The sequence below is a fragment of the Barbatula barbatula genome, assembly GCF_947034865.1.
Source record: "Barbatula barbatula genome assembly, chromosome: 21".
Classification (NCBI taxonomy): Eukaryota; Metazoa; Chordata; class Actinopteri; order Cypriniformes; family Nemacheilidae; genus Barbatula; species Barbatula barbatula.
In genome coordinates this window covers 342,819-357,818 of record NC_136784.1, presented here as the reverse complement: position 1 = coordinate 357,818, position 15,000 = coordinate 342,819, and the positions used below count along the sequence as shown (strand labels likewise).

General features: G+C 38.8%; 2 protein-coding genes across 2 annotated transcripts; one reads left to right on the top strand and one right to left on the bottom strand.

The window, feature by feature from the left end:
* Positions 1-3,890: 3,890 nt before the first annotated feature.
* Positions 3,891-6,029, top strand: tnfaip8l2a (tumor necrosis factor, alpha-induced protein 8-like 2a). The gene is made up of 3 exons (XM_079484850.1): positions 3,891-4,000; positions 4,100-4,429; positions 5,388-6,029. The coding sequence occupies exons 2-3, from the start codon at positions 4,112-4,114 to the stop codon at positions 5,628-5,630; spliced, it is 561 nt and encodes a 186-aa protein (XP_079340976.1). The 5' UTR covers positions 3,891-4,000; positions 4,100-4,111; the 3' UTR covers positions 5,631-6,029.
* Positions 5,981-9,185, bottom strand: vps72a (vacuolar protein sorting 72 homolog a). Its single transcript, XM_079484849.1, has 6 exons — positions 8,550-9,185; positions 8,290-8,442; positions 8,095-8,206; positions 7,538-7,717; positions 7,311-7,455; positions 5,981-7,208 (listed from the first exon to the last, which is right to left on the bottom strand). The coding sequence occupies exons 1-6, from the start codon at positions 8,664-8,666 to the stop codon at positions 6,806-6,808; spliced, it is 1,110 nt and encodes a 369-aa protein (XP_079340975.1). The 5' UTR covers positions 8,667-9,185; the 3' UTR covers positions 5,981-6,805.
* Positions 9,186-15,000: the final 5,815 nt, after the last annotated feature.

Genomic DNA, 15,000 nt, shown 5'->3' with positions numbered 1-15,000 from the left:
CAGTTTTAACTCTCAGAATAAAAGCGAGATTAATGCATTTAGATTTGTTATACAGCGGTCAGGAGGCTTTTATCCAAAGCTCTATTCCCGTGTGTTCTTTGACGTTGTACAAATATCTGCCATGTTGCATTGACCTGCAGGAAGATGAGGATGATGTTTTCATCTGTTGAATGCTGTTGACATAATCAGGTGAAATGTGATGTTTAAAGTCTGATGAGGAGAGTTCCTGAAGGACCATCTGAAGTGTGTTGCTGGATCATCAATAGAGGCAATAGACTACTGTAGTGCACTAGACATCACACACTTGCAGACTTTTATAGTTTGCAGAGAAACAGAGGATTACACACGATACCATCAAATCTGCAGACTAGCACAGACTTTCTGATCCAGAGTGGAAATCAGAGGCAAAAATCTTGTAATGTATTCCAGATTTAACTTTGACGGATTATTGTAATGAGTATATTGTGCAAACCATTAGATTTATACTGTATAACAGGGTGCTAATGGGTGAAAACATCATGTAAATGCTTTTTAAAGTATCAGGTTGAACATAAATTGGACAAGAATTTTGATAAATGATGAACAGACATCACAATTCCAAAACACACAGTTAAAGCACTTTTTCATGTATGATAATTGATTGAAACGTGTGTCATCTTATAGTAGTGGTCCTCTGGCTGTCTAGAGAACATATCTCCATCTGTTCTTCTCTTTATGTCTGTTGTTTTTCAGGGCACACAAACACTCAGAGGAACAGGGTCCATTTCCTGCCGCCCTGTTCCCACGTCCTGTTTCATCATGACCTTTGACCTGCAGATGAGACACTGGGGCGTGTGTTGACGTCTGTGTATTCTGGAAACTTCACTGTTATTCCAAAAACACATAAACATACTAACATCAACAAACTGGGGAAGGACATTCTGCTGGACACTGAACTTTAACACCATTCTTCTGAGGATTAAAGTCGCCCTGAAACAGAAGTAACGATTCATTTTCTTCCCTATCGTGACGTATTTCCGAGTGAAACAATGCTTGAGAAAATTAGAAATGATGTAACATGAATTGATTTTATTCATCAAGTTCTGATTGGATCAATAAAAATTGGGTGTTGCAAACAAAATGAAGTCAGATTTGTAATCCAGTTTGTAATCTGTCAATTACTGAAGCCCTGCCCTCGTGTCATTCCACGTGACCAGATGTGAAGGCTGCGTCCAAATACCCCCACTTGCGTTCTTAATAATAATTATTATTATTAATTTTTATTTATAATGCTCCTTTCTTACACTCAAGGCGCTACAAAATGGTAAAAAATATAACAATAAACAAAATAATAAAAAATACAATTAAACAACAATTACAGCTTAAAATACCTCATTAAAAAGATAAGTCTTAAGTAGTTACTTAAAACATCAAGAGATGGAGAGGTTCTGATTGAAGAGGGCAGTGAGTTCCACAGCCTTGAAGCCATACAAGAAAAATACCTTCCTCCTATAGTTTTACGTTTACAACGGGGTTGAACAAGCATAAGAGAATCAGCAGAACGGAGAAACCGTGCAGGTGTTGATAATATGACCATGTTACAAATGTATTCTGGTGCCAGCCCATATACTGCTTTATAAGTTAGGACAATAACTTTAGAACTTTAGATCGTATTGGAAGCCAATGTAATCTAGAAAGAACAGGACTAATGTGTTCTTGTGAAGACGTGTAAATCAGTACATGAGCAGCAGAGTTTTGTATGTATTTCAACCTTTTTATCAAATTAGCTGGTTAACCTGCAAAAAGTGAGTTGCAATAATCAAGCCTAGATGTTACAAAGACGTGACTAAGCCTTTCAGCATCAGGCATAGATAGAATGGGCCGTATGCGCGCTAGTCCATAGATGATAAAAAGCTACTTTTGTAATATGTTTAAAGTGGGCATTAAAACTCAACAGTGCGTCAAAAAGAACACCCAGCTCAGAAGGGGAGATCAAGCTTTCGTCCACTATCAGTGCAATTGTGTTACATTTTTAACGGAGGCTGGAGTGCCAATCAGTAATACCTCTATTTTGTACGAATTTAATTTAAGAAAATTCTGTCTCCAGGCCTTATGTTCCACTAAACAAGCAGATAAAGTGTCAAGTGCAAGAGCCACATCATGTTGAGTACTAATATAAATCTGGGTATCATCGGCATACTTTCTAATAATTTGTCAAAGAGGAAAAGAATAGGACCCAGTACTGATCCCTGAGGTACACCCTGTGTTAGGGGAACAGTCTGGGACCTATTTGAACCAGAATAAACAAATTGAGTACATTCTGAAAGATATCACTGAAATCACTTATGACATGAACCTGAGAGCCCAGTCCACCTATGTAGTCTATTCAGCAGAATGGTGTGAGAGATGGAATCAATTGCAGCACTTAAGTCTAACAAACTTAAAATGCCACAATGTCTTGGCCACTTGAGAGCACATGCACACGACATTAATTAAATGCACATTCTGTCCAATGTCTTAAAAACGCAGTGCCCTTAGCACACACTAAACCCACACTATATGGGCTAAATGTATCCCATCAGGCATCACGTTGCCCAGGTCTCGTGAGATGTTGAGGAAAGCTTTCCACTGTAAGTTATACTACGACTTTTTAAGGTTTTATCTTTATATATTCTATTTTTGGCTAATTTTTTTTTTCGGGGGGGTTGTACAGCTACTCGATACAATACAAATAAAGCACTTTAAAAATAAATCTGACTTGACTATATAATTAGATATTTCATATTCATTTCATAGTAAAAGGTAGTGTTACACATTTAATTGGTGAAAACTCTAGAGTTATGTATTTTGCAAAACTGCTTTTATCACATAATAAGAAACACCACATTCATTAATGTTATACATTTGCACTTGCTTAGTGTGTCCCATCGGTTAGAAATACTACATGCTCACTTGGGATCTTCAAGTCCGCTATAAATCTTGGGCCAAAAACAGGAAATACATCATGGAGTAGTCAAGTGGTCAAGAGCAAAGACCGCAAGTGGGGTATTTGGACGCAGTTCAAAATTACAAGTTAAAATAATTTTAATAGATTACAAGTTCAAATAATTAATAAATAAAAAGATAATGATGTGCACGGATGAATCATTTATAATGAATACTGCAAGATGTGTAAATCAATTTTAATTTCATACTGAAAATGAAGGAACACTGTAATATTAACAGTGACGCTTGTATAATAAATGTGAATGGAACGGACAGATCTTCACACAGCAGAATAAAAACTGAAGTAAATATCTTAAGACTGTGTGTGTAGCAGATTCTGAGTTCCCGTCTCGTGTTGTTTCATCTCTCAGTTGATTCCTCGGCTGTCAGACAGGAAGTCATTCATAAACACTTTACATGTCACACTTTTACACATCACCATGACAACCAGTGTGCATGCAACATGTAGTTAACTTTCAATTACATTTACATTTTATGCATTGGCAGATGCTTTTATCCAAAGCGACTTACATTGCATTATACTACACATTTGTTTCTAAGTATGTGCGTCCCCTGAGATCAAACCCATGACCTTGGCGTTGCTAGCGCCTGCATGTAACCACTGAGCCACAGGACATTTACTGCACAGAAGTAACATGAACGTGTTACAGAAATGTCATAATCTGTTTGAGGAGCGACACGTCTGTTCTGATCACAGACAAAACAGAAATAACACAACCGACTCTAGAATTGTGTTGATCAAACTTATGAATCAAGTTTATAAAGGAGGAATAACATCTCAATGTTGGCCTTCAGTTACGTCAATAATGAGACAGTCTAGAGAATATTAGAAATCCCTCTCTGTTAGTGTGTGTGAGAGGCAGAGAGAGAGTGATTTCAGTCTGAAACGACAGAAAGCAGAAGCGCAATATCTTCTCCGATCACAGTTTCCTCTCACAGTTACACAGCGGAAGACGCGACTTCCTCCAAAAGACACGACACATTCTTCACAAACACCTCTTTCTGCACAACACAGGTAAACACGCACACAGTCATGCACATACACAAATAGCGTGTGTGTGTGTGTGTGTGTGAGTGATTGTTTGTTTGTACGTGTGTGTGTGTGTGTGTGCAGACAGGCCGCAGGATGGAGGCTTTCAGCTCGAAGGACATGGCCATGAAGGCCCAGAAGAAGATCCTCAGTCACATGGCCAGTAAGTCTATGGTTCACATGTTCATCGATGACAACACCAGCGAGATTCTGGACGAACTGTACCGCGTCTCCAAAGAGCACACGGGAAACCGCAACGAGGCTCAGAAGGTGGTGAAGAACATGATCAAAATAGCCGTGAAGGTGGGAGTTCTGTTCCGACACGAGAAGTTCAGTCCAGAAGAATTGAGTCTGGCTCAAGACTTCAGGAAAAAGCTTCACAACGGAGCCATGACAGCCATCAGCTTCCAGGAGGTAAACACACAACATACACGGTATACAAAGACTGAGCGCGGTCGTCTGGTGTTTACCATCGTCACGCTCTTAAAGCATGTTTGAGGCAAAGGAATCATTTCTTAGCTTTTAATAGTCTGAAGAACCTTTTTCCAGTAAAAAGAGTGTTTTGTGCAACAGAAATGTTCTTTACACAGAAAGAATGTTTGAGGAAGCTTTATTTCTGAAGAGTGTCACTAATGCTGATGCTCTTATTTAGTGGTTTGAAGAACACCTGACGTGACTGCTGTTGTTTAGTACAGAAACACCTTTGGCAGGTGAGATTCATGAGGGTTGGAGGAGTGAAACTCCAGGATCACTCCTGCTTTAAAGAACCATTGAACAGACTTCAAAATGTCTAACACACTTTTGTTTTCGATTAAACGTACATATTCGACTCAAACATGAGTTAAAACAACCCAATGCCGTTCATTTCATTCCAGCTCCTAGCCCGACACGGAAACCTAACTGTCAAATGTCACTGTGGACCACAAAACCAGTCAAAAAAGGCGCTCTATTGGCTTACCGCTGTTATGATGTTGAGGAAATTAGATGAACGTGAAAGCAGAAATTATCAACTTAAAAAGAGCGTTTTTTAGACGTGTTTCTGGCCATTTTCGTTCGCGATTGTTCTGCATCCAAGTTTTGATATATTTACAGAGGAAGATTTACAAATGTATCTTCATGGAACATGATCTTGATATCCTATTGATACAAAAAGAAAAATAGATAATTTTGACCCATATAATGTATTGTTGGCTTTCACTACAAATACACCTGCACTACTTCGAAATGGTTTTGTGCTCCAGGGTAACATATGTACACATAAGAAAGATGTATAAATGTATACATTTAAACAAAATGCCATGAAACTGTGTGATTAACATGCAAATGATGGTTTTGAGTGTCAGTTGGTTTATGTAAATGATCTCTTTGTCAGGTTGAATTCACGTTTGATAAGAACGTGATGACGGAGCAGTTGGCAGAATGTCGTGATTTACTGTTGAAGTTGGTGGAAAATCATCTGACACCTAAATCTCTGGATCGCATCAGACACGTGTTTAACCATTACTCTGACCCTGAGCTCCTCACACATCTGTATGACCCGAAGGGCACGCTGTTGACCAATCTCACCAAAATCTGCAACGGACTCAACCGCATGATCGAAGAGAAAAAACTCTGAACAGAATCTGGACAAACTCACACAACTCCTTTGAATCAAAACACGAACAGAAGGGAAACTCTATGCTCTGTGAAAGGGCGAATGTATGACCCTGGTTTAAACATCTCCGTGTTTCTATTCAAAATCTTGTTCACACTGAACCATTGCGGTACTGTTTTTATTTTGTGTCAAAACGCTTGAAGACTTTGAACAGAGATGTTTTTGAGTCCAAATCTGAAATCATTTCTCATGTAATCAAGAGACTGTTTACCAAATCAAACCTTTACAAGAAAAACCAAAGACTGGATTTATATGTACAGTTTAAAAATAAAAAAAAACCTCTGTATGCAGTTCACATTTCTTATTTTTATGTTTTGTTGAACAGCTGTTATTGTAATAAAATGAGAAACCGTGACAGTTAAAAAAAGTTGATATAATACTGTCCATTTTTACTTCATGAGCAGATCTTGCAGACTATGTCTATTGTCTCCTTTTAAAGGGGCGATGAATTAAGACATACATTTTAACCTGAGCTAATGTCATGTAAGAGGTAGTCGTATTCAAGCGAGCATCCTTAAAGTGTCAGAACTGAAAACATCCTTTATACTGAAATGACAAGTGTTATTGACACAGGCTCGGCGAACGCCAGGTACTAGAATCCACCTTTATATGACACCGCCTCCACAGAATATCAACGCCTTCTTCTCTAGCCCCGCCCACTGGTTCACAAATGACAGTACTGACATAACCCAAGCGGCGTAGAACAATAAACATGTCCTTAAAAAGATCGTGCAGTACATGGTTGTGTATGAACAGTTGCTGCATAACCTTCCTCTGGATTCCGACATAAGGAACACGTAATGTAAATGTAAAAACAACGCAAACTTCATAAGTATACCTTAGACAACTGTATAAAATAATAAAAACAGCCAGTTCAGGACACCTTTAAAACACAAAACAAACAACAGAAGAAAATATAAATATACAAACATCAGTTTATTGCCATTTTTGACTGGAAACTTTATAAACCAGAGTAAAAAAAACTGCTAAGAAATCACAAAGTGATCAAATGCAGAGTGTTAACAGAAAATAATAAAACAAACAAACAAATCTCTGTGCTCCGCCAGCACATGTTATACTAACGTCTGTTAATCACAGTTAACCGAGACCTGAGGAATTGTGAAGTGTGATTGTGTCTAGGTGGCGATCACACCCTGTTTGATGGTGAGTTTGGGGCGGGCGCTCTTGGCGGCACTCGCTGCCGGCTGATCAGTGTCGTTGTTTCCACTGAAGTTTCCCGAAGCGTTGGGGAAGCCGTGAGCCGTGATGTATTTCTGGTAAGCCTCTCGTATGATGCGGAACGCTCGAGCGTTTGCGTACGGGATGTCGGTCACAGGGTCCCGATACAGCGCGGGCTTATGGGTAACAGGACATACCTCCTGAACAGGATGGGACGGGGTGACGGCAGCTGATGGGGGGAAGGCGCAGTTAAATGCATCATCGTCGCTGAAAGTGATGTACGTGCGGGAGCACAGAGACCCCGCCCCCTGCACAGAGGAGGAGGAGGTAGGTGTGGGTTGGGGTGTGTCCTGATCCAATCTATTAAATAAACACAAAGAATCTCAATGTTTGGCTTTTGAGATGAAAACAAATAGTTGATTATATGTATTAAAGTGTGTGTGTGTGTGTTTGTGTACTAACCCTTCCACATCCACATTTTCCTCTTTGGTCAGTGTGTCCGGCAGAAGAGGCATCAGCACTGAGTGATAGCGAATCGTTGGCCCTTCGAATTTTCTCCTTTTATGAACCTGCTTCTTTTTATCAGCCTCCAAGCGTTCATAATTCTCTAAAACACACACAGCATTAGAATGGAGATCACACACACACACTTGCGATGATGTCACGTGATGATGTCAGTGCTGTTGTACCCAGTGATCGCACGTTTATCTCTGCAGTGAGTTTGGCTTCGGCCAGCAGCTCGTCTTGTGTCAGCACGTGTTCGTTCAGAGTTCCTTTCCTCTTCCTCGGGGCCTCCTGCTGACGCTCCTGCAGACGCTGGTTTGTCTTTCGCGTGTGCTCGCTCGTGGACTTACGCACCGACTTACGGCCTGAACGAGAGGAGAAGAAGAGACCATCACTTCGGATCTGTTGTTTTGACTATTCATTCATGTCTCTTACAGCTTGTCTACACCGGGCGCGATGTGAAACACTATAGATACCCATTAGAACCCATTATCATTTCAGAATTTGTCCATACTGGATGCGGCGCGACCTATTAAGAACAAGCGGGTTGTCATACCAGAACGGTATCTTCTTACAAAGACATGTATACTTGTTTTACTTTAAAAACAACATAAGCCTGTCAAACGAACTATTTCTTCAAGAATCAATGTTTCTACGACAGTTCGCTTACAGAAATAGAAAAACACATCGATAAAGCAGTTCTGACCCGCAATAATAATCTGTGTGTGTGTGTGTCACTCACTCTCATCAAACTCCTGCAGCTCATGAATGGGGCGTCTCTCAGGTTTGGGTCGTTCAGCCTTCAGTTCTTCAGACACCCGCTTCACTTTGGGTTTGGAGACCTTCAGAGGCTCCTGTAAGCGTCACACATACAGTTTACACGAAACGTCTTTAACGGAACATGACGTGTATTACTGCATTAATATTGTTTTCTAACCTTGTAAGCTTTAGTGACGACGCGGCTCTTTCTGCGGGGAGCATCGTCCTCCAGATCACTGTCTGGTTCGTCTCCTTCATCAATGTCAAAATCACTGTCCACCTCATCATCAGTGTCTGAATGATCACCTCTGTATTCATCATCTCCAGACTCCTGCTCAACAACAACACATTACATCACTGAATCATTCATATATATGTTTTAAGATGCTGTGTGAAGTATAGTGTCATATATATATATATATATATATAAAGACTGACATCATTGAATCCTCCGTATGTGGTTTTGTAAAAGTCATCTTCTTCTTCGGCGTCCAGGAGTTTAGACATGCGGTTTCCCGCAGTGCTGCGCTGATCTCTGCAGTTCGCCAAACTCATCTTTAATCTTATTTAACTCTGTTGATTCAATGTCATTTAATCTTTTATTTCTGTTTTAAACCCTCGTCTTGATTATTGCCTGCGGATGAGAATGAACAGACGCTTTTCTTCTCCGCAGATTCATTAAATGTCCACAGCAGTATTTCTTTATCAAGTCAAGAAAGGATTATATTATAAACATCACTGAAAACACATGTTCATAAACACAGATAATGCTAAAGAGGAAACGCGACGAGCTTAACACAAGACAACAAGAGCACATCCATCTAACTTCCGGTGTGAGGAAGCGTTTCATCCCTCAATACTGACACACGCTGGACTGGAGGCGGAAATGTGAACTACACTTGTTTACACAAAACACACGTTTTCTCACACTTGTGGGCGCTACTATCAGGGGCGGTTCTGGATAATTGTAGGTATGAAACTAACTCAAAGGTATAATTATTTAGACAAAAATGATCGTGAAATGAATGTCGAGTCTGAAACTGCAGTCAGTCCTCCACTCTGAAGAACACGGTCAAGTCAGCCCTCGCGCATACATGAGGCACTACGGTAAAGATAGCGCGCGAGGACCGTCTTAGAATTGCGAGAACATTTCAAAATAAAAGTGCTCTTTGTTCTCCCACTGATTTGGTAGTTTAATGACATCTTCCAATCAAGAACCATTTTATTCTTCTAAACTTGTAAAAAACATCTGTCTAATCTTAAAAATAGCATATAATAGACATTTTAAATATTTGAGGTAAAATGATTTTCTTGATACTGTATGTAATACATTATGACCTCGATGTAGCATTTGAAGGGGTGTAAATGTCCTCAAAATTATAATTAAAAATATATCTCAAAGAACAGATAGTGAGGAAAAATTTTTACCAATTAAAATAAATGAAAGTAAGAATAATTTGTGAATTGTTAAAGTAAAAAGTGTAAAGTCACAGCAAGAATAAAATGCTTCTTAAAACATTGATTTTAAGATGTCATTACAGTTTTTCTCAATTGTTTACACACATTTTCTGAAAGCATGCCTCATATTCTCAGAACTCTACACACAAATCAAAAAACACAAACACAATGGGCAAAACCCCTCAATTCTCCTGCAAAATGAAACTTCACATTCAAAACAATGTTCTTTCTTCTCAAAATGGTATTTTGTTTTCAAATGACACACACAAACCATCATATGAATAAACATTTATAAGAACCAGTTGAACACTGATGTGCTCTTTATAAAACACTTCTCCATTCATCATAATGACTTTGCTCTTTATTTGGTTCAGTGTTACACTTACTACAGACAGTACATATATAAGTGTGTAGTAAAATATTTTTTGTATATATATATATATATAATAGTTTTTATAGTCAGAACACACAAACACACAATAACAAATATATTTTATTTTTCCAACAAAAACAGTGTACAGTGTACATCCCAACCAACACAAAGTTGCACATACAGTGGTGAACAACAGAAGAATTTACTGTATACAGTTACAGTAAAAAAACGATGCTGCATCTTCTCTTGGGTTTGGGTCTGGCCACAGCACCTCATCCACATCACAAGCAATGTTTTTCAGTCCAGCCATGAAAAGCATCAGCTGCTATATCTCGACATGCATCTTCCATAGCTTGGAGAAGGGGTTTACACATTTGTGACAGGTGTTTGCCCATGTGATGAGTCAGTGTTCATATTTGAATGGCAATGTGTTCCTTGTGAAAACAAGAGATTTTTCTGCCCGAAAATTGTGCCAAATGCAGAGAATTGTGTGTAGTGTTTTGAAAAAAGTGTGTTTTAGATCTGCAATGTGAGTGTAAAGCAGGAATTGTGCTTGTAGTTTAGCAGAATTGGTTCAGGGGGTTAGTGAATGAGTTACATGTTGTGCTCATTGTGTCTCAAGTACCAATATTTGTGTGTAAACAATCGAGAAAAACTGTAAACTACCAAATCAGTGGGAGAACAAAGAGCACTTTTATTTTGAAATGTTCTTGCAATTCTAAGACGGTCCACTACAGATCTTTACCGTAGTGCCTCATATATGCGCCCGTAACAAAATCATTCTTCACTGTGTGATGTTTCGTGTTTGGTTGCTAGGATATCATGTGTTACGGTGTGACCTCTGACCTGAACAGAAACCTGTCAGCAACATTCTCATCATTCCTGAACACAAGAGTCTACGATCTGAATACTGCTTTACGTAACTTCATTAACAAAGAAACAAAACCATGTGTTTTTACTGTATGTCAGAACAGATAACATCACGTTCCAAACATACTTGCTAAAGTCAAAGTGAACAGCTGTTTGTATTTTGAATTACAACACAAATATATTATCTGTATTTTATTCCATTGCTTATGACTTCAAATTAAAGTTATGCAAATATATAAATCACAAATGTCAAAACTTTGCGCACCTGCATATTTAATATAGACCTGAGAATATACAGCACAGTGTATATAGTTTAGGGAATTGTTACATCACTGTGAGTGACCTTTGACCCTCACCCACTACATGACATGATCCCACTGGGTTTATTTATATTCCGACTCAACATGTTGATGATATAACAGCAGGGACCTGTGAAATACTCACTGCTGAATCCCTCTTTCACAGCTTCAGAGATAAAACCACAACAGTAATGCTCAGAGTGTTAAAGACATTTTTCCTGTTCCTGTTGCGAGGTCTCGAAACCATCAAAGCCAAAATCATCAGAATCTTTTTCTATAGTTCAGTCCTTGTGCTTCTGGTCTGTGAAAAGTATTTGTGTTAAGATAAAAGTAAGCTATTAAACGAGACGAATCACCCAACACTCATCCACCTCGTTGACATGGTTCTTATTAACAGCTTTCTTTTAAGGTTTAGCGCTCAAGTCGATGTCAGTGATGTCATTCTATCATCAATTCAGTGAATGTTTGTGATGTTTGGTTCACCACATGAACACATTGCTATAGAAACGTCCATCAAACATTGCTTGAGCACAATTCCATGTTGAGTCTGTTTCCATGACAGCAGTTTGTGTTTATGGTCTGTGACTCTGCCCTTCAGTACGTTGAATCTCTCTTGACTATATAGCATGAAAGGTTATCAGACAGATTCTTCCGTTGTGAAATGACGTCATGAAAGTGAGAATCAGCTGACATGTGTGTGAGTGTTTCCCAGCATGCCCATCAGAGCGGTGAGAATAAAGTCCCCACTCACCCACATGTGAAAGTATTTGGATATTTTTGGGTACGTTCCAGATGTATATGTCAAACACTTGAGGTCTCTGCACATACGGTCCGTAATGTTCATATGCGTTGTTTGGTATTTGGTGTTTGTTTGTCTCTGAATTGTCCAACATAGACAATCGAACCCAGTTTGACATTTTTATAACGGATAAAAATATCACAGGTAGTGTGTAAATGTGATTGACACAACGTGAGGTCGTATTTATTTTTTAACGTCCATCATTTTCAGATGCAAGTTTCAAACTCAATGTACAAAGGCCTTAATTCTGAATAGTGTCTGTTCGTGTTATGTTTATAATATCTTTCCTCTTCTTTGCTTTGTCTCCATCAGGTTTTTTCTCTTCCGCAACATCACCACTGATCTGAGAACAAGACACATTTCAAGGCTCTCATAGATTCTCTCTCATAACTCACTAATGCCTCATTCATGTCACTAAAGGGAAACACCTCAGATCAGTTGGTCTTTGAGTTTCTCAGAAGTCAGCTGACATTCTTAAATTCTGATTCAGATGTTAATATGGGTCATACAAACTGATTTCACTTCCTGTGTCTCACACACACAGGCGTAATGATTTTTATTTTTAATACAATTTATCATATTTTTATACTGTACAAACTATCCCCTACCCCCTTGACAGACTGCGTGCTTCATTTGTGTCGTTTTGCTTACACAAAAACTAAACACAGCTTGTATAGCATATTGCAAGCATGCACATAATATTAAAATGGTTACCCCTTAGCTTTAAAATACTTAGTATAAATATTTCCTGACTTTATTCCCCAAACTTTGCATATTGTTCCCCTTTACCTACAGATATGTACTCCAGAGGAACATTATTGTTATAATTAGTTACACTGTATTAAATTCTGTTTTATTTTGCAGCCCGTACGTAATCTAAAGCGTTTCCTAGTTTTTCATATGATCATTTAGTGTATAATTCAATCAATTTGATAAATTATTCATATTGAAGTGATTGAATGACATGATAATAATGTTTTCTCCATCTGCTTCTGACGGTATTTATTCATTTGTGTTGTGTCACAGTAATATCATACATCATGTGTTCTTATGGTAAAGTACAAATATTTTAGTGCGTATCTAAAAAAAACTGAGCCTAAGTGAAACAAAAGTGCGCTTGTGACAAATGAAACACTTTAAAATCAAATCAGCTCTTTGCTTTCTTCATGATCTCTTATGTAATGTTTAATGTAAAAGGTTTCATCAGATGCATACGCCTAGGCAGAAGTTAACTTCCCGTCTGTGTTTGGTTATAATATAACAATTGATTTCATATTTAATTGATGTGAATATTTGATTGTAAATTCATTGTATTAAAATGAAATAAAAGCTACGGAACAGTTATTGATCTTTTGCGGAAGTCTGTCAGTAGTTGTATGTTTATGTTGTTGCGGCTGAAACTATAATTGAATGAATTGAGTGTTTCGTCTCTCTAAACTCGTCTCTCTTGTCGTGAGTTATATCAGCTGTTCATGTGTTCATGAATCTGCACATCCAGTTTTTACTGGAAACATCCGTCTGCTTATAGGATAAAGCTGCTCACATCCACATCAGATTCACATCAAAAGAGTTTTTCACCGTCCACTGCCTCCTTCATTCGCCCTGATGACCTCACTGCAGTCTCCCTGTCTACTGTCTAAATGACTTTCTTGAATCAAGATGAGTAAAAGAACCTAAGACTATATGTCTTGTTTATAGACAAATAATATCACATATAAGTGAATGTGTGCTTAAAACCAGCAAACAAATCTGCCAATGGGGTCAGAAAAATTATCTTGAATTAACGTTAGCCTTTTTCTGAGTCACTAAATTAAAAAGATTAATGTTCTGACCCCATTGGCAGATATGTTTGCTGGTTTTAAGCACAAATTCACAGAAGTTTCCTTTTTGTTGTCAAAAACAAGACTTGTTTCCTCATCCAGAAAATGCTTCTTGATTCAAGAATTGTTAGACATTGTTTAGGGTTAGAAAGTCATTTCTTTCAGTGTAAAACACAACACAAGATTTTGTATTTCAGTTATTTTCACAGAGAAGTGTAATAAAAACTAGTTTCAGCCTGAATGACATCACATGCACGCGCGTCCGCGCACACGCATGTCAGCTGACTTCTGGGAAACTTGTTGCTGTTTAAAGACACAGTGGGTGCGGCTGTTGCGAGGAGAAGGCAGAAAACTCAGCAGCCAATCAGAAGTGAAGATCGGTCTAAACTCAGCAGCCAATCAGAAGCGAAGATCGGTCTCTCACTGCGTTGTGGCTAGAAGGGATACAGCTACAACCGGAAGTTGTGCAAAATCTCCTCTGTTTGAGTGTGTGACTCAACCGCAGCTCTGGAAACTTCACATCACCTCATTCATTACCCATGACTGCCTGTACTGACAGTGTGTGTGTGTGTGTTCTTTTTTCTGGGTGTTGCAGGAAACATTTGACTGTTGAAACTTGTTGAAATTCCGAACACACCTACAGCGTCTGTACACTGAAGTTACCGCAGTCTCTCTCTCTGTCTGTCTGTCTGTCTGTCTCCGTGTGTAGTTTTGCGCAGGTGCAGTAGTTCATCTGTATATATAAACACTTCTGGGGTTTGGTGGAGGATCGCATAGACGGAAGTCAACAAACGAGATCGAACAGGATGAGAGGTGTAAACACAAGTGTGTGTCTGTAGTTAAGGGAACTTCAGTCAGCAGACACACACTTGACTCAGAATAGTTGTTTTAAGATGGTGAGCTTTTGAATGACACTTCTAGCATCAGTGTGTCACGACATGAGCTACGGCTCTACACAACATCACACAGCAGAGGAGGATTCTCAGAAATGTGGTGTGTTGATCTGTGTGCATGTTTTCAGTTCTCTAAAGTTTTGATTCCCAGCAGTTCTGATGACCGACAGAGACTGTTGAGATCTCTCAGCGGAAACCTGTACGAGTCTTTTTCTCCGGAGAAACATCGGAGCAGAAGAGTTTGGTTAAGTTGTTTGCAGTGGATGAGAAACAAAAAAAACAAGCGAAGTTTGTCATCGTTGCACAACTGCCGGTGTGTCTCTACATTTTGCTGACTTGCACAGGCATCAGCACATTGAACAAACCACAAACACACT

Coding starts and splice junctions, on each gene's coding strand:
- vps72a (XM_079484849.1), bottom strand. CDS start 8,666: ATGAGTTTGGCGAACTGCAGAGATCAGCGCAGCACTGCGGGAAACCGC. Junction 7,718..8,094: donor GCTGCAGGAGTTTGATGAGA/GTGAGTGACACA, acceptor CCTCTCGTTCAG/GCCGTAAGTCGGTGCGTAAG. Junction 7,456..7,537: donor GATAAACGTGCGATCACTGG/GTACAACAGCAC, acceptor TGTGTGTTTTAG/AGAATTATGAACGCTTGGAG.
- tnfaip8l2a (XM_079484850.1), top strand. CDS start 4,112: ATGGAGGCTTTCAGCTCGAAGGACATGGCCATGAAGGCCCAGAAGAAG. Junction 4,430..5,387: donor CAGCCATCAGCTTCCAGGAG/GTAAACACACAA, acceptor TCTCTTTGTCAG/GTTGAATTCACGTTTGATAA.